The 20,177-nt window shown below is 30.9% G+C and overlaps 1 protein-coding gene across 1 annotated transcript; it reads right to left on the reverse strand.

The window, feature by feature from the left end:
- Nucleotides 1–222: 222 nt before the first annotated feature.
- LOC129219026 (kinesin-1 heavy chain-like) lies at nucleotides 223–19,692 on the reverse strand. Its single transcript, XM_054853346.1, has 4 exons — nucleotides 19,476–19,692; nucleotides 9,679–9,738; nucleotides 1,171–1,307; nucleotides 223–237 (listed from the first exon to the last, which is right to left on the reverse strand). The coding sequence occupies exons 1-4, from the start codon at nucleotides 19,690–19,692 to the stop codon at nucleotides 223–225; spliced, it is 429 nt and encodes a 142-aa protein (XP_054709321.1).
- Nucleotides 19,693–20,177: the final 485 nt, after the last annotated feature.

Below are 20,177 nucleotides of genomic sequence, written 5' to 3' on the forward strand. Positions count from 1 at the left end.
GGATTGTTTTCCTGGAAAAGGGCTGGAGTTCTAGAGCTTAGTCCTGTGAATTAAGTTAGGTTGGGCCCAAAACCGTGAAGAGAAGGGGATTTTTATTGAACAATTGGTCTAAACCACTTAAGGACTGCAGGTGTACATCAAAGGAAGGAAGAAACAGAAAGAAAATAAGAACCTCTTAAGATTTTTCACTCGCAAAGTTAAATTATGTGCATTTTTCCACATTCAGTAAATCATAACCTAAAAAAAAGAAAAAAAGTGCAAAAACCCAGATAATCAAGGGTTTACTATACAATGAAATATCCGTTTCAATGAAATATATTTTCAGCCCTGATTTAATTTCCATTACATTGCTTGAATTCCTTTACAACAAAATTCCCATGAAATGAACAAAAGTTATGGTCCTTTGAAGTTTGTTGCAATGGGATTTCACTTTTCATTATTTACGGAAGTAAAATGTGCATGTCTTTACGTCATCTGAAAGAATCTTTCGGATAATCTGAGTTTGCAGTAATCCAAGGTGGAGAGAGCTCTAATCACTGTGAATTTTTGCAATTCTACTGTACTATTAATTTGTTAATAAGTAAAATCTAGACAGATAAATATATCATAAAAAAATAATTAAATTAATGCTATGAATTATCTAAAAGTTGGTTTCTTTAAATAATTTCAGGGTTTCATAACCTTGGACCACCTCTAAATAATTAGAACTACTGTCCTCCAAAGAAAAAAAAACTTATGGGGAAGAGCATCTCTTTTCAGTCGCTGCAATAAATAGTTCTAATATATATTCCTATTTAGCTAATTCTAATACATAGCAGCATTTCAAGATAAACAGTGATCATTAGAAGAAAAAAAATCAAGAAAGAAAGGAAAAAGCACATATGAATCACTTTTTGTTAAAAAGGCATAAGTCAACACCATTAGTAAATTGACTTATGCCCTTTTAACAAATACCAATTCATATGTTATTTTTGCTTAGAAGGAGGTAGTAAGTTACACATGATTTAAGCAATTTATTAATGAATTTTCAAAACTTATCTTGGTACGATTAGACATATTTTTTCAAGTTTCACATTATACAATAGAAATATAATTCTAGCAAAGGAACTAGCTAATTAGTCAGGTGAACACACTATCACAAAAAAAAAATATGCAGAATTTTGCAGTTACCTCCATAAAAGAAACTTTAATAGCAGTTTCTACTTCCTCTTCTTTTTTTTTAATAGCATCAAACAAATCTTGCAGTATACGTGGTATAATACCAGCATTATTTGTGTTAATTTCTTTACTCTGATCATAGTGTGTGCCTATATAACATAATTGAGAAAATTTATTATTCAAAAGCTTTCAGCAGATTCAGAAAATAACATACATTTTTTAAACAAAATTATTCTATAATGTATAATGTTTAATGGAGAAAAATTAATTTTCACATGATTACAGATATTCTGAAAATATAAAGTACTTTTAACTCCTACTGTTTACAATGTCAAGAATAGTGTTTCCATAGATAAGAATAATTGTTCAGGAACATGATATGCAGAACATCTTTTGTGAAAAATCAAGGAGCTGGCGAAATATATTTTGATTTCTAAAATTTTTTTTGCAAGAACTGTTGATGCCAATACACAACTTTTCCCACCACAAGCAATTTCAATTAAAAAAAAAAAAATCAAATTGACCCACCCTAGCGGACATTCGTTAAAAAGATCGTGAAATTACTCATCTTGGATGTTTTTTATTTTCCATATTTCTTTTAAGATAGCCAAGATAAATGAAATGACTTACGATAATTTTCAACTGCTTCATTATAATCAATAAGCAGAAGAATCTTGGAATTCATCCATGAAGAAACAGGAAAATAAGACTAAGAATAACACTATTCTTTGTGTTTACAGAACGCTCAAAAACATCAAGGAATTTTGAGTAAATCTTCTACTTCTAGTTACACCAAATAAAACATATCTTTAATTCATTTTGCGTTGAAGCTGCACCACAATGTTTTTGTCTGCAAAATCACCATTTCCAGAATCCCCCTCCGCCCTTTTGGAGCCATTCATAGTTTTTAAAACAACTGAGAGTGCTTCTTAGCACACCATTTAGTAACTGATTCATTTAAAAAGAGAATCTTGCCTATGTAGCAGAAATTAAGATATTTTAATGTTTATTTTCTTTATAAAAAACTCAGTACCTGCGAAATAATAAGATGCACATCTATTCTATCAAATATATGGATTGTTCACTTTCAGCGTTATGCCTTGTTAAACAAGTTTTATGTTACACAATATGCAAACACGTTGTCTAAATAAATATTTATCCAGAATGTTCAAGGCCCCCCCCCAATTAAAAAAACAACCTTAGAGTACTTCATTTTTTTGCTAATGTAAAGCATAAGCCCTCGTAACATAGTACTGTGTGGTCGGGCGTTATCCTGCGGAAAAATTGCATTAGGTAGCCCTTGAAGTTAAGGGATTGCCACCGGACGCAGCACATTATCCAAGTATCATTGGGCCGTCATAGTGCCCTGAATACGAACTAGAGGTGATATGGAATTGTAAGCAATTGCGCCCCAAACCATTATGCCATGTTGTTGTGCGGTGGGACGTTCCACAGTTACTGCCGGATTAGATCTGTCTCCACATCGAGGCCGAACACATATGCGGCGACTATCACTGGATAAACAGAAGTGGGAACTGAGAACACATTTCGCCATTCTGTCATTCATGTCGCCCTAGTTCAGCACCATACTAAACGTTGCTGTCTATGTTGTGGGGTCCATGACAGTCTTCTTAGTGAACGCCGTGATTGCAAACCACGTGCGACCAAACAATGGGAAATGGTTCTGGTTGACACAGGAACATTCAAGGTATCTTGCACCTGCTGCAGAATCGAGGAACAAGTGACTAATGGGTCTGCTACAGCTTGTCGGTGGATGCGTCGATCCACGTGCTCTGATGTCACTATGGCTGCCCCTGAACCCCTCAATCTTGCCACATTTCGTTGTTCCAACCATCTTTGGCACAGTCCATACACCGTGCTCGCATCCATGTGGGTATCAGCTGCGATTTGACGTACGAACTAAACTCCCCTTCTCAGTTCGATCACCATACCCCTCGTAAAATCGTCTATCTGCTGGAAGTGCCTTCGTTGACGGCGGCCTGGCATTCTCTTGTGTTACACATATCCGCCAAGACAAAAACAAAATTTCTTCAATTATTCTCCAGTCAGAAATAACAACTTGAATATTGCCCATTCTGCAAGTTCCTTCCCTTATATCTTACTTCACGTGCATCGGAGAGCTGTGCATTTCACATCATTTACATAACTCAGTGATGCACGTCTACTCTAAAATTTGCATAAATTTCTGAACGCTCCTTCTTGGTGTTGCATTTTCAATGTTGAGCAGTGTATTTTAAAAGGAAAGAAAACAAAATATAATGAACATGTTTCAAAAATGATTCCAAATGTGTAACATTTTTAACCTTGTGTATAAAAGGATTTTATTTTTGCAATCTCAATTTTTGAAACTGATTAATTTCTCAAATTCTTTTTAGGTTAATTGTTGCTTTTAATCTGAATTTTGTCAATAAAATTTTCCTTTTTTATTTCTTGTAGCATTAGTAAATCAACCATGCAAAGAAATTGACGAATCTAAAATTTGGCTTTTCTTGCTTTTTTCAAAGTTATGCTTTTACTGTAGTTTAAAGTCTAATTATTGAGGAGATAAAATAAAATGTTGCCATACTGTGTCCATATTTATTTCTTTTCTGTTTAGTTAAATGGCTTGAATAAAAATCAGCAAAATGTCGAGTGTTTCCAGCGTTGTTCGGAACTTTTATCTTGAAAATAAGTTTGATATTACAACTATAAACTTTTTTTAGATTAAATTGCTAAAATTTAAATGAATAAACATAGTAATTATTTTTAATAAAAGTTCATAACTTTTAAAATACCAGCCAAAGAGAGAGTTTGATGCTTTTATTTGTCTTTTAAAATTTTTGGTAGTCTGAAATGTTGCTAATTCTGGTAAGCAGATTTAGAGTCCTCTTGAAAAAACCTTTAGAACATTTAATCTGTTCGAATCACAGTCTATTCTTTTTTACCATCAATTTTGCTTTAAAACTGCTAAATTTTGGGTGCAGAGCACACTGCCTAAAATAGTTAACACGTCCTGAAATTTCTCTTAAAAGAGCACAAAAGCTATACAACACAACAACAATTAAATAAGTCTAGCAATGTTCAAGATTGTTGGAATTTGAATCACTTTTGACTTCAACTTTTATAAAATTGTCCAAAATAATTCAATACTTTTCATATTTTGAGGAATCATTCTAACTTATTTAATATTCTGAAAGCAATTTTGTATTTATGAGCAATCAGGCTCTCATTTAAAAAATTTAGCCTTGTTCACCTGGTTCACTTCTATAATACTTTTTCCCTTGTTGTTCATTAATTTTTTACACATGGGGAAAGTGGTAATGAGTGGGCCATGGGGATGAATGGGCCACTAACAAAATATGAAAAAGTATTTGCATAAAATTACTTAAGGTGTCACTGATAGATGGAACTATTTGTTCTTCTAAACTCATCCAATTTTCAATTGTTTGAGAGAAGTCATTTTTTCCACTAGAGTAGGAGGATCAAGAACCTGATTCAAAAGCAATTTTTCCCTTTTCAGTAAAATAAATACTAGCTAAAAGGTATCAATTCTTTCACTGCATATATGCTTGTTTGCAAGCTTTTCCATTTCTGTAAACTAATTTCAAGATGTATTTTGATGCTTTTTGGATTTCATGTATTAAAAAAACCTGAATATATTTCAGAAGTATAGGTGGGGCTGAATGGACCTCTATATCATGGTTATGGATGGGCCACCAAAATATGGGTTTCCATTTTTTTCTGATTTTCTCTTTAATATTAAACATAACTCGCTGTCTAAGATTTAGATTATTGTCTTGTTAGAATAGGTTTATTGTAAATTCTAAAATTTGAACATTTTAACCCTAAGAAGCATTAGCTATGTATTAGAAACACAAGGGTCATTCCATGCAAAATGAGCAAATCAGCTGTGGCTGACATATCACAGATTTCAATGAAAATTTTTATTTAGGTAAACCATGCATATCTATAAGGGAATGCAAAGTATGGAAGTTTAAAAACTGTTTAATGCTTTGTTATTGAAATTAGAAGTTGCTGCTTATGCTAAGCCTAAATTTTCAGAGTTCATGGCAGCCAGTTTGTGACTCAATAACTCGGTAAGTTATAAACGTACTTAAAAAATAAATATTTCCAGATTCTATAAACAAATCTCTATTACGAAAGAGCAAAGTAAAGTTGATTCAGAGCTTTTTTTTTTGAGAATCTGAGATATTAGCAAATATAGAAAATTTGCCAATTTGCTTCAGATTTCAAATCACTCTTCCAGCTCTTTTCATGAAAAAATAACAGTAGAAATGATTCATATTGAAAAACTATCTATAACTATCTGCTCGAATTTAGAAATTGTTTTCAAATTCCTTGATGACGAAATGCTCGTAATTTGCTCATTTTTTTTTTACATAACATATTGAAGTGTCTTTTAGATAATACTAAATTTTAATCATTGGAATCGGCATACTTTTGTAACTACAATAACTTGAACTTAGGTACAATTTCATTAGTTACAGCTTTTTATTGTAAGTTAAGCAAGACTAAACCATTTCTTTCGTGTTTCATTTTCTCAAAAGCATGTTTATGAAGTACTTGCTGAAATGTTTCTTTAATTATTGTGTTGAATTTTCCTCTCCATACGTTACATAGGAAAACATTAAGTCTAAAGTTTCTAGAAAACCTATCATGTCAACATGACTTAAAGCACATAATGATTTTCTCGTATAATTCTCAATAATGTGTGAGAGTGGACTATGAGTTTGAGGAAATTTGTTTTATTCATGAATAAGTATATTTGACGAACTACACCCATTTATTTAAACGGTCCTGCTGCGACGTTTTTTGAAATGAAAGGTTTCCTTTGGTAGGGAAACTCATCTTTAGTTATAGATTTTCTTTCCGGAATAAAAAATTGTCAGGTAAACAAGATTTGCCACAATGAATCCAATTTTTTTTAATGGAAAGCAGCTGGCTTTTCTTTGGCAAAATGACTCATTATGGAATTGATAAAACTATCAAACAATGATCCATCAGAACAAGTATGCATACTGCATACAATAATCCACTTATAACTGCAAAATATTTTCTTCTTCTGCCTGCTACAATCACAAATGCTTTTTTTTTTTTTTTGTCTCATCAGTAAAACTCATCAATCTTGAAAGTTAGGTTCAATAACAATTTATTGAAGTACCCATAGCTGTCTGGGAGACATGAAATTATCGTCGTTTCGTTTCAGTTAACAATTGAACACCTAAATTCCTTGTCTCACATTTATCTCAGTCATCAGTGAAAGAAGCAGATGTTTGAAGAGAAAGAGTTTAGAGATCAGGCCTCAATCCAACATAAAAAATTTCATTTCTTTGTTACACATATTTATAGCAACTTTTTGTGGCTAGGTAATGTTTTTATTCACATTGATTTTATGCATCGATATCCTTTCAGATAAGTGATTTTTTTATTAAGTTACTGAATCCACATGAACCGCCACCGTAGTACACATGACCGATTAAAGATAATGTTTGTCTGAAACTACTTGAAATATATTAATGAAAGTACCATTAATGTCTTCAACTGGATTTTCCAACAAAAAATTAGCCACAAATTTTTAGCCAGATTGAAAGATTTTTTGTGGAGAGCAAAAAAAAAGAAGAAAAAAAAAGCAACATTTCTTTTGGTGTATTTGTTAAAGTTATTATTACTTCATATTGAAATTTTTTCCGCATTTTTAAAAATAAAATTTACATTTTACCAGTACATTTTTTAAAAATTGAAATAAATGTTAGATATACTTGCTTTTGCATCATTTAGTCGTTTATCTAGTTCTTTGGATTCTTGTAATTTCACATAAAACAAAGAAAATATTATTTTTCTGAATTGTATTGTAAGTTTGGAAATCAAAAACCAATTTCGAGTTTCTTCAAGCAAATAGTAGAAACACAGCTCTATATTCTTGCAAAATTTTAAAGCTGTTTGAATTTTCCCTCATTTGAATTTCTGTGTCTATGTGAAGGGGAAAATCATTACATATTTCACAAAATGTCACTAAGTTTAGAAGTGATTTTAAAGGCAAAGGAGTAAAAATGCAACTTCAAAAGTATGGTATTTCTTTTATGATACTTAGCATGTCATTGGGTATTAATTTCAGCAAAGCTAATACATTCCTTAAAGAATGAGATTAATAAATAAAATGCTTAATTATGAGAAAACTGAAATATTTTCCATTTTTGAAACTCAGCTAAAAGTTAACTATAATAACTTTGAAAAATATACTGATATCAGATGAATTGCCCTACTCCATAGATTGCAACAACATGTAACTTTTATGTTTTCATTAAAGAGTTAATAAAATACAAGCCTACAAAGATGCAACTTTTAGCATTTATGAGAATGTTGTTCAATTTAACCAATTTTCAATTGTATGTAACTTTTAAAATAAGAAATATTCAGTCAAAATATTTTAGATATTTTTATATAGGCATAAAAGGAACCTGTATACCAAATTTCGTAAAAATCTGTTACCATGCGGCCACCACTTTTTCGTGAATTTTGCTTATTTCATATGGAATGACTCACAAGTAAAATTCTATAAACGATTAAGATGAATTTTCCAGTTATTGACCAGTTTCAATATTTCACCATTTGGATTTGATATAAGTGATTCTATTCAGTATTTAATAAATAGGTTGGATTAGAATTGTGTGCTTTTGATTTGTTGATTTTTTGAAAATGTCTTATTGTTTGCTTTTGAAGGCTGGTTTATATATTTAAGTATATATTTTTTAATTTCTCGTCTGTTGGAAAATCTAAATAATAATTCTTATTTATTATTAACACTTTTGGGTGATAATATAATATTTTACCAAAAGCAGTTAAAGTTTTAATTATTAAAAAATATATAAAGTTCAAACATACTTTGAAATGAAATTGATAAACATTTTTGCTTGTATTTTTATTTATTTAAAGGACTTTTTCAAACGATCAATTCCACATGTTTTCATTGAATTCATTCAGTGGCCCATTCATTGCCTTCAATGGCCCATTCAGCATCATGGGTGGGGATGAATGGGCCAAATTTCTATGTTTTTATTCTCTATTATAATTCATAATAGACATTTCCTAATCCTACTTATATGACTTTTTTTTGTTTAACTACAAAAGTAAAGCAGCTAAAAAGCAAATTTTGAGCTAAAAAAGTATTAGAAAAAATTACAAAAATTAAAAATCAAAAATTAGCCCAATCATTACTACTCTCCCTTATTTGTTTCCAGCTTCAATTACTTTTATTTCTTGGTGTAATTTGTTTAATAGAATTTTACTTTAAATTTTCATTGCTTTGTGTGTGTGTTTATTAGTGGATTTTATGCTAGGTTTGAGTCTATGTATTCCATTACTTCATTCTTCTATGAAATTTTTGATTTTCTCTTTCACTCACTGTTTCTTCTATTTTTTGAGGTCAGTTTTTGAAAAAAAAATTTCTTGTTTGAACAGTAGCAACTTTCCTCCCATTTTTGTCAATGACATTCTTTTGTTGTTGTTTTTTCCACTTTACTCTTTTACTTTTATTTCTGTTTTACCTCATACCTGCGAGAAAACTGTTCTCAACATGGTTTGATTTCTTAATGGTTCTTGAGATATAGGCTTCTAATTTTTTTTATTGGTTTTAAGATTTAATCACTCTTGCACAATTTAAAGTTTTTTTCCCATCTCGTTGCTCTTGTTGAATGTCTTTTGATCCACATGCCCTTTTTTTTGGCAATTAGAAAGGGTTTCCTTGAGATCTTGCAAGGGACTTGAAATGGTCCCTTGCAAAACACATATTTGCAATTCTTCCTGCTATTTGGGTAATTTTTTAAACAATTTTTTTATGATTTTGATTTACTGGACAAAGATGAACATTTTATTTGTGATTCAACATTAAAAAAAGAAGAACTTAGCTATAGTATTGTTTTATTTGTTTTAAGGTTAAACAACTATTTACAATCTAAGCAGTTTTTTTTCTGACTCATCCCTGTTGTTGGATATCTTTTCATCTATAAGGTTTCCCCCCTCCCACTTTTTGGCAATGAAATAAGAATTTCCTCGTAACGTTCAAACTTCTACCATTCTCACTACTATTTGGGTAATTTTAAGACTGTTTTAATTATGATTTTGATTTATCCCACAAAATTAAACATATTTTGTGTATTTACCATAGTAAGATAAAAATATAAAAAATCTGCGCACATGGCTCAAAACTACCTGCAGGAATGAAAATCAACATGCAGTGGGTAGGTAAAATTTTTAGTAAGAAAATGCCTTTTGCTTTCAATCATGCATTCATGAAAGTAATAATGAATATTTTTCATTAATTTATCCTCAAAATTTGCAGATAATCAGTGTTTAATATGGATATTATTAACAATTTTTAGCCAATACACATATCTGCAACAAATCCATCTGCACAGCATCAAATGTATCTGCGCACGGCGTTATGTAGCTATGGTAACAACATAATTTTATTCGTGAGTCAACATTAACAAAAGAACTTACCCATAGTATAAGATTTCCCAGATCCAGTTTGGCCATAAGCAAGGATTGTAAAATTAAAACCTGAAGAAAAAAAAGGGAAAATACACACTGCGTAATATAGAAATTATTCTTTTTGATTGAATATCTAATTAATAATGAATTTGTATACCGCATTTTTATTTTATGACTGTCTTATTTTAAACCAATCAATGATTACATCCCTGCAGGGGATGTTCCACTCAAAACTAATAATTTCATGATCTTCTCTGCTACCTGTGGTTTATTTTATTATTATTCTTCTACAGTAATTTTAACTATCCTGATCAATAACAGCTTTAAACAATTCTTGCAATATAAATACAAACTAAAACTGATTTTCAACAACATAGATGCCTTACGAAGGAAAGTTATTTTCATTAAGTTAACAAGTACTCTAACTGCTTATGATACATTTCAGAAGTAATGATCGAAATTTTACAAAGTTCAGGAAATTTTTCAGTAGTTTTTTTTAAATTATATATTTCTAACAAAATGATATTAAACAACAAAATCAGTTTTAAATGAATGAAAATTTATTTTAGAAATAGACAGTTAAAAAAATTATAAGTCAAAATACTTGAACAATCCCTTAAAAAAAAAAACACCTTGATTACCAGCATACAGGTAATGATTTAGATTTAAATTACATGAATCACCAATAAATTATTCAAAACAAATCAAAGTTTCCTAAATAGTAGAAGCTTCTGAAAATTATAAACTAATTTAACATTTGCTATTTAAAGAATGTACATAAATAATGCTATGAATGCAGTCCGAATATTATCATTTTATAAAGATTATCATTTAATTTATCTGTAATTGAATGCCTTAAAAAAAAGAAATTAAATGAGAAATTTATAGCTGGATTTAAAAATAGTATAACAATAAAATCAGTGACATTTTCTTTCGTCAAAAAGGGTTCCTTTGTAATTTCAAAACACATATTCGCAATTCTTCCTCCTATTTCAGTAAACCCATTGCAAATTTGGTATACAGTAAACTCTTGATGATCCATGGGGCGGATTATCGGCGAGTTAACCAACAATCAGAAACATGCATTTTTGCAATAAAAAGCAAATACCAATGGCTAGTTTTTTTTTTTTTTTTGAAAATTTGTAATTTTAAGCTCTGTTGTTTTTGTTTGTTCTTTGTGGATATTAAGTTCTGTTACGCAAAAATAGGGGTAGGTGTTGTATGTTGGACTGGTCTCAGTTATTTTAATATATATATATATATATATATGCAAGCCAAATAACAAACATTAAACAATTCATACAAAAAATGATGAGAAAAAGGAAAATTGTAAGCAGCTATTTAATAGGAAAAGACAAAATATGAATCCAGAGCTCATCAGTCGTGGAGGATTCAATAAATTTGGTCAAAAGACCAAAAAATTTAACTATGAACTAAAAGAGAGTATCTAAGCTCCAGTATATGCAATATAAAGTTACATTGGGCAGAACGCACCACATGTTAAACTATAAACAAGAACTTAAACCTAAAATTAAAAGCAGGGGGTTTTGCCTATATATATATATATATCAGGGTTTAAGCTAGGTTCAAAAGTTCTTTAGCATAAAAGCTAAAATTGTGGGAAAAGTTTTAGCAAAGTGCTAAAATGTCATGTATTTTCATATCTTTCTAAATGCCACAGTGTTTCATCTCCAGTTTGAAAATAAAATTTTTATTTCATCTATGACATCTTTGAAGAAGTGCTGCAGTTTTTATTTTAACGTAAAATAAAAAAGAAACTACACATTTGGTTTTTAGAATGTTGCACTTCCCTTCTCCCAATAATGCAGTTATTGAGGGAGACATAATGTCAGAAGATTAAGTACTGTTGAACTGAATAGTAATTTAAAAATCTTGGCTTAATTTTAAAAAAAAATATTAAGTTGAGTATTGCCATGCTGCTTCCTCTCTTGGATCATATTTTTTTTATAATAATTTATTTTTTGTTGGAGGAGAAAAGTGAGAATGCTTTGCTTAATTTTTGCAATTGAGATAGTGTTTTCGCACTTCGCGAAAAATATGATCGTAGCAGAAACTCTGATATATATATATATATATATATATATATATATATATATATGACCAACAAATAGAACCTATGGTCCTACAAATCCTATAATGAAATCACATGGTACAGTTATATTGAGCAAATTTTATTCCAGAAAGTGTTATTTCAGTAGTCCTGAGTAATTTTCAGAAAACTATAAATTTATTTTTTTACTGGTTTTCCTCAAGATTGCGGGGGAAAAATTGAACACCTTTCTTTAAGTAAGTTCTATTAGTTCACAATAATTGGCAATTTTTGTCAAAAAGAAAAAAATGACATTACTTTTTCAGATCAAGAACGTGGGGTTAGTTGTTCCACTCTTTCTGGGGCACATTGGGCCGGATCAACCTACCCCACATCATTTAAAAACTTTTTTTCCTCTTAAATCTCAATAATTATAACAATATTCTAAGTTAGAACAGTTAGTAATCCAACGTTGTGAAGCACAAAAATTGCAAAATTATTGCAGACACGTGTTTCGGTGTTACAAGGAACACCTTTTTCAATGCTAAGAAGTGTGAGCTTCTGGATGAAAAGTCATCCGAGAAAAGCAACATGGTGGAACAGGAGATAGTATAAATATCAAAAAATAGAAATTAAACAAAAAAAGATAAAATGACACCTGGAGGCATAATTTATTATATAATTCCATCAGGAAAAAACCGTTAAGTAATAAATTTTCCAAGAAAACCCATAAACAATGCAAAAAGTCCAAAAATGAAACCACTCTGCATAAATTAGCAATAAATTTACCAGCAGGAAAAACTATGTATGGAAGCAATGTATCAAATGGAGAAATGCAGGAAAAAACAAAGTGAAGGATAAACATATTGGAATTAGTTTATCACAAAACGAAATAAGAAAGCAAAAAATGAAAAAGATAAAAGTAAGAAATGTACGACGTATACGTAAAACAATAGTGAAACTAAACCCAATTTTAACAAAGGAGTCCACGCAGAAGAAAAATAGGGAATTGCAGTAAGATCGTTAACTAAATTAGAACGGTTCCTCAGGATGTGGAAAGATACCCAAAAATCAAGATCCAACGAATTGGGGCATTTTTGTATAATTTGATAAGAGTTAAAATCAAAAGAGTGATTCGATTCCCAACAGTGTTGAGCAATACTGGATTTATTCAACTGTTGTTTTCTGACATATCTTTGATGTTCTTTTAACCGAAATTTCAAAGAACGGGGGGTTTGTCCGATGTATCCGAGTCCGCAATTGCAAACAATTTTATAGATCCCACAACAATTAAGAGGATGAATAGAATCTTTAAGAGAAGAGAAAGAAAGTTTATTAATAGGAGAAAATACCACTTGGAATTGGAATTGCTTCAGAATCTTAGCAACCTGAAAACTAATACCTGTAACTGAATTCCATTGATCCTCATATTCAATTCTCTTGTGAAAAAGAACAGAATAATTGCCCTCCATTTCTGGATGTTCTCGTTTCTCGAACTGAGTCTGGTTTTGAAACTACGGTTTATCGCAAACCTTTTGCTGTTTCATTACCCCCACATAGATTATTTCATTATTATTTATTCAGCTTTCAACACATTTGTTTATCGTGCAATGAATATTTGTTCTTCACCTGAGTTTCTTAATGTGGAACTTAACTATTTAAGAGCTGTGGCTGTTGATAGAGACTATCCGCCCACCTTAGTTGATTCCATTTATAAAAAACTTTGCAAAAAATCTCAAAATATTGTTCTTAATAGAACTCTTAACACTAAGAATTTAGTTGTTCTGCCTTTCTTCCCTGGTATTAGTTTTCAGGTTGCTAAGATTCTGAAGCGATTCCAAATCCAAGTGGTATTTTCTCCTATTAATAAACTTTCTTTGTCTTTTCTTAAAGATTCTATTCATCCTCTTAATTGTTGTGGGATCTATAAAATTGTTTGCAATTGCGGACTTGGATACATCGGACAGGCCCCCCGTTCTTTGAAATTTCGGTTAAAAGAACATCAAAGATATGTCAGAAAACAACAGTTGAATAAATCCAGTATTGCTCAACACTGTTGGGAATCGAATCACTCTTTTGATTTTAACTCTTATCAAATTATACAAAAATGCCCCAATTCGTTGGATCTTGATTTTTGGGAATCTTTCCACATCCTGAGGAACCGTTCTAATTTAGTTAACGATCTTACTGCAATTCCCTATTTTTCTTCTGTGTGGACTCCTTTGTTAAAATTGGGTTTAGTTTCACTATTGTTTTATGTATACGTTGAACATTTCTTACTTTTATTTTTTTTTATTTTTTGCTTTCTTATTTTGTTTTGTGATAAACTAATTCCAATATGTTTATCCTCCACTTTGTTTTTTCCTGCATGTCTCCATTTGATACATTGCTTCCATACATAGTTTTTCCTGCTGGTAAATTTATTGCTAATTTATGCAGAGTGGTTTCATTTTTGGACTTTTTGCATTGTTTATGGGTTTTCTTGGAAAATTTATTACTTAACGGTTTTTTCCTGATGGAATTATATAATAAATTATGCCTCCAGGTGTCATTTTATCTTTTTTTGTTTTTGTTTAATTTCTATTTTTTGATATTTATACTATCTCCTGTTCCACCATGTTGCTTTTCTCGGACGACTTTTTATCCAGAAGCTCACACTTCTTAGCATTGAAAAAGGTGTTCCTTGTAACACCGAAACACGTGTCTGCAATAATTTTGCAATTTTTGTGCTACACAACGTTGGATAACTAACTCTTCTAATTTTCAGCACAAAGGTATTTATTCGTTATTTAGTTGATTTTAGAACTCAAAGATATGCTAACTTATAACTGTCAATTTTACTGTACTTTTCTTTGAAATATATGGTATTAGTATGACAGGAGTCTTTTCTTTTTGGAGTTGTTTCATGGATTGCAATGAAGAAAAAAAATCGCTTTACCCTCCTAGCAAATATTGATGTAACTTAGAATAAAAGTAACATGACTTTTCCTTCCAAAACCAAGTTCAATAAAAGTGCTCTTTCATATTCCCGGATATCATTTAATACATTTTCTGTTAACTTTAATCTGTATTAATTGTCTTATGAATGTCTTATGCGGTCCAACGTGCCCCACCCATGGGGCACGGTTCCGTTAAAAAATTAGTATAAAAAAAAGTTTATGAATTCAACATTTCCAAAAAAATCTGAGGTGTTAAGAAGTGTTTAGTGGAACTTATTACAGAAAAATCAATCTGTTCATTAGATTTTTTGATGAGATACAAAATGATAAGTAAAAAAGCGGAACAATGAGCTCCACCTCCCCTTACAAACATTTTTACGGTACTGTATATATTTTTACTGTTTGTAGAAAGTATCATGCATAAATACAGCTAAGTTTTGAGGAAGAACAATTTTTACCTTTTTTGTCCCTCATTTTAGCCTTTTGAGGTTTATCCACTCACATTAATATTTATTAGAATAGAAACAGAAATTATACACAATTGATTAAATATTAATAATACTTGAAAAGCACAGAAAAGAAATATAAAATATCAATTTGATTCAGACATTTGATAAAGCATATGAAGATTTCAAAGCATGAACGATGACTTTGTGAGATGAGCTTATGAAAAAAACAGAATGACTTTTTCAAGAAATTTAAAAAAGATGAATCTAATGACAAACTCACGATGGGTTATACTAAGCCTACACGGTTTTTTTCAGAGATCCTAAAACTTGAGCTTGAAGAATATATAATAAGTTCCTTCAAATTTTATTACGGATTTACACCAGAAATATTAAATTACAAGCAAATGACCTGCTCATTGAAACATGCTTCTCATTAAAAATACATGGATTAACCATCAAAGTAAGGAAAGAAAAGAAACCTTTGAAGTCTGCTATTTGCACAAGCCAAGAAAGGGTAGAGAAAGAAGTGGCAGAAAAATTAGCAAAGAAAGTTAAAATAAACAATGCAAGAAAATAATTGTACAATGACCTTTTTTTTTTTTTTACTCATGTTTGTTCTAAACAGTTTTGATTCAATCAAGCGGCTGATTCAATAAAGTAAAAGTGCATAATTATTTTTTTTTTAATGTGGAATTCTCCATACAATTTAAGAGAGCATTAATAAAATTTTAGCCAAACAAAATACGGTATCATTAAAAATATGCCGTTAAATCAAAATGTTCATTCTTTGATTGTTTAAAAAATTTTAGCACAAAAGCGTTATGAAAATGCAATTACAAAATTGAAATTTTAATCTATCTGCATGAAAAATATATCTATTATTTGTTTAAAAAAAGGTAGTAATTAGTTTCGGCACTCTTTTTTCAATGTCAGAAACATAAAACTACCTATAGTCCTCAGAATTCGCATTTTGTTGCTTCAATGTTTACGTGAAACGTGACAATGCCTAGAGCGCAGAAGTCCAGTGACACCATGTCTCTTCCCGTCTCACTAGTTCTGTTTGATGTTTCCTGACAAAACTCACTAAGAATGCACAACTGCCTCTTTACAAATAAATAAATCTCATATTACTAAAAGGCAAAGAAAGAAACAAGACTGCTGATGCACACATGTTTGTAGGAAATGGCTAGTTTTATACGTTTGATTGATTTAAAAGGCATTTTTGATTCAAATATCTTTCAGTCTATTGATGTAAAAGCCATATTTTGTTCTGATTTTGAGGATGTGATTCATTAAAGGGGCTGATTCAATTATCTGATGCTCACTGTATAACTTGGTTGGAATTAAACAAATGAGATGAAAGCAAAAATTCCTAAAGAGGGTCAAAGTTGAATCTGAGTCCAAAGAAGAGGATGACACTTTATGTCTAGTCTGCCCAGAACCCGATTCTAATTCAAAACAACTTGGATAGTGTGTTTTCTGTAAAAAATTTGCACAGTTTGAATGTGGAAAGGATCCAAAAATATATACATGTATTCATGCACCTGGTTTTGTACTTTTTGACTCTGACTACTAAAGCCGAATACTTTGTGATAATCAGCAACGTAAAATCTGTTGACCAAAACTTTTATGCAAGGTAATGTCATACATCATGAATTTAACTTCAGTATATTTTCAAATACAACAATTAACAAAATATGTAATTGTACATGTATAGTAAGATAAAAATATAAAGCGAACAAAACTCAAAAACTTTCTGCAGGTATTAAAAATAATACACAGTAGGCAGACAGATTTTTAAAAAGACAATGCCTTTTATTTTCAATCATCCATAAAATCAAAAGGTGAACTTTTTTCATAAACTTACCACCTATCCTGAAGATAACGTTCAATATTGATATTAACAATCATCACGTCTATAGCAAATGTGTCAACACAGCAGCAAATGTATCAGCGCAGGGTATGCACATGTGCATTTACAGAGCTTCACTAAGGATTAAAAAAGGGCTGGGTGCTGTTTTTTTTAAAGAGGGCATTTTTTTGAAACTAAAAGGCAGGTTATCATTTCAAAGCATTAGTGGATATAGTCATAGGATATATTACTGTTGTCATGGGTTCAAATGTCTTACTATTGCAAGAGTAAAAACTTCAAAACAGTCATGAATTACTACCTAGGATGATTGAATAGTTTATAATCATTTTTAAAAAAAATATAACTAATTCTTTCAGCTGTTACTATCGGTACCTTAAAAAAACTTTTAAATCCAAGAGTAACACTTGCTCATGAGGTAACTACCACCATAAGAAAACAAAAACTGATAAACAGCACCAGTTTGAAAGAACTTAGTATTTATTTTCAATAGTTAAGTCATTTGTTTTCAATTGAATATTCAAAAATCATCCACACTTGGTTTTACATGCAGAATTCTTTGTATTTTTGTCATATTTTTGAGTTTCTTGAATGTCACGTGTCACGCAAAATATTAGCGTTTTGCTGTTTATCTGCATCAATCTTTTAGAATCTGCTTTCGATATTTCTTATTATTTTTTCGGTAGTACACAATATGAGGAAAATTGAGCAAAAATACAAACGCATTTTTCGGACCAAAAAATGCTCGACGTGCTTATAAAACATGATAAAAAAATGTTTTTCCCCCGAATTATGTGTGCGAAAACATCTGTTTCAGCAAATATCACGATTGAGAGCATTATAGACTGAAATAAAAATAATATATATATATATATATATATATATAAAACATGAATTTGCAGCGCAGAAAAAAAAATGGAAAAAAATGACGCAGATTTCCGGTTGGTAGATTTGTGGCGCTCCACTGCACCTGTTTAATTCTAATTCAAAATGTAAAAGCCCTATTAAAAACTCGAATTTCAGTGAAAGATTATAAAATGCAGGGCTAACCAGTGGTGTTCCCATAGGGCATACAGTAGACCCTCGTTTTACTCGATGTTACGTTCCACGGAAATGCCGCCCTCGTAAATTGAGACCTAATAGCTACTAGAGTTAAAATAGGGGTTTGTTTCCGTACATAACAAAATACTTCATTCTAGTGATTACTAATTGTATAATAAGTTAAATTTGCACTTATATCGACTTTTGTGCACAACATGCATAGAGAAAACAAATTAATTTTGTGTTCTGTTTATAAAGAAGAGCTGGCTAGGATAGTGTTTTGGCAGTCGTTAAGAATTTTTCTCTGTAATTTTTTTGCAGAGCATTAACGCATCCATGATCACTTGCGCCATTTCCATGACAGAATCTTCTTTCACTAACAAATCAGAAAGCTCATTTCTATTGTCTAGGAATAGATCAAAATCTTCAATGTGAATGTTTTTGGTTGTTTGTCAACGACATCGGTGTCCTTGTTGGTTTTGGTCTCCTTTGTCATTCCTAAAAGCTCTTCTTCCAGTGAGTTCTGAACTGTGTGAATTTAATAACTTTACTTCTGGAAAGAGCTCTGGAACCACTTGTATAAAATCTCTCCAGTGGCCCAAGCTTGATTATTAGCATGCCAAAATGCAGTTTATTATGTGTAATCTGCAATATTTAGAAGTTAGTATGTAGGAAAAGGGGAAAATTTTATCTGTTTGCACTGTTGCATTTGCATAAAACCGAAACTCATCAGCGTAAAATAAAATATAGGTGCCAAATCTTAAACCGCATAAAACGAGGGTCTACTGTACTCTATATACGTCGTATACTCTCAAACATTTTTTAGACACATAGCACATACCCTCAAGCTTCATAAATTTTAATATTATGACATACTATGTATATGATCATTTGCACATATTGTGCGTAATGGATTACCGAGAGTAAAACCCTCAGAAAAATTGATGGGAACATCACTGGGGCTAACTTAACATAATTATCTGGCTGGAAGAAAAGAGTTAGAATTAAAACACATGTCAGTTGGGCAAAGAAACACTCCCCTTGTCATGGAGCAATAAGGCGGAAGGATGACAGCCAGCATTCTTTGCGGGAAATTACTGTAAACAGCCCCTACCATTGAATAAAAGGTGTTGCAAACCCTGAGGCAAGGAATAAGGAAGTGATTCTGGGGAGTGAAAGGTCATTAGAAGAACATTGTTTAGTCTCTACAATGCCCTGGGCACTTTTATCCCATGTGGTAACAGTTTCTTACTGGAGCATGAAACATTTTATTTATTTGTTCAGTACTCAAGTCTGATCGCAGAAAAAAACATAAAATTAAAATTTCAGGCACACAGAGGGGCAAAGTGACTTTTCAGAGGACTTTTAATGTAAAACAGAAACCCCCTGTCAAAAATAAAAAAAAATACATCCTAGTTAAAAATATACTACAGTAAAATGTAAATGAAACTACATACCTTCCAATAAAACTTTCAAACTTTCTGGGACAAGTACATTGTATACTAAAGCATTTGAATCAAGACTATCAAAAACATGATCAAATGAATAGCTGTTATCTTGCATCCACACAGCATTCTTTTCTATATCCAAACGCAGCACCATATTTTCGATACAGCTAGAAGAGGCATCTAAAGGACGTGGTCGCAGAGCAACATAGATATTTTTGTTAGCCATGATAGATTCCTGGAGAACAAAACTACATTTGAATAAACAAATTTGAAATTTAGTTTGAATAAATAAAAATTTACTTTTATAAACACATAAAGTACAATGCAAAATCATTAATATAGACTGAAGACCATAAATGAACTTCAAAAGAACACACAAAATAAAGCATTACAGAAAAAAAAAACAAAAAATTATTTACAGAAAACTCCCGATTATCCGCGGGACTGATAATCCACCCTGTAAATAATTTTGTTAGTTTTATTATATTATTAAGATTAAGTTAAAATTAGATCATAGATCTTATAATTTATTCCGAGACATTTATTTTAACCAATGGATAGGCGCGTATATCATTGAAAATTGTAAGTGTACGAACACTTTTGGGAGTCACTGTATTTTACAATTTGAAACTAATAGCTCACATAACCAAACAACTAGGTATGATAACAATAACACTTCTTTAAACAAGTCAAAATCAAGATTTTAATTAA

This window comes from Uloborus diversus, chromosome 3, assembly GCF_026930045.1.
Source record: "Uloborus diversus isolate 005 chromosome 3, Udiv.v.3.1, whole genome shotgun sequence".
NCBI classification, from domain to species: domain Eukaryota; kingdom Metazoa; phylum Arthropoda; class Arachnida; order Araneae; family Uloboridae; genus Uloborus; species Uloborus diversus.

Bases quoted from the DNA above. Each gene is read 5' to 3' on its own strand.
- LOC129219026 (XM_054853346.1), bottom strand. From the start codon at position 19,692: ATGGCTAACAAAAATATCTATGTTGCTCTGCGACCACGTCCTTTAGAT. The intron at 9,739-19,475 runs GTATGTAGTTTC...TTTTTTCTTCAG, and splicing joins TTTGAAAGTTTTATTGGAAG to GTTTTAATTTTACAATCCTT. The intron at 1,308-9,678 runs GTAAGTTCTTTT...TATGTTATATAG, and splicing joins TGGGAAATCTTATACTATGG to GCACACACTATGATCAGAGT.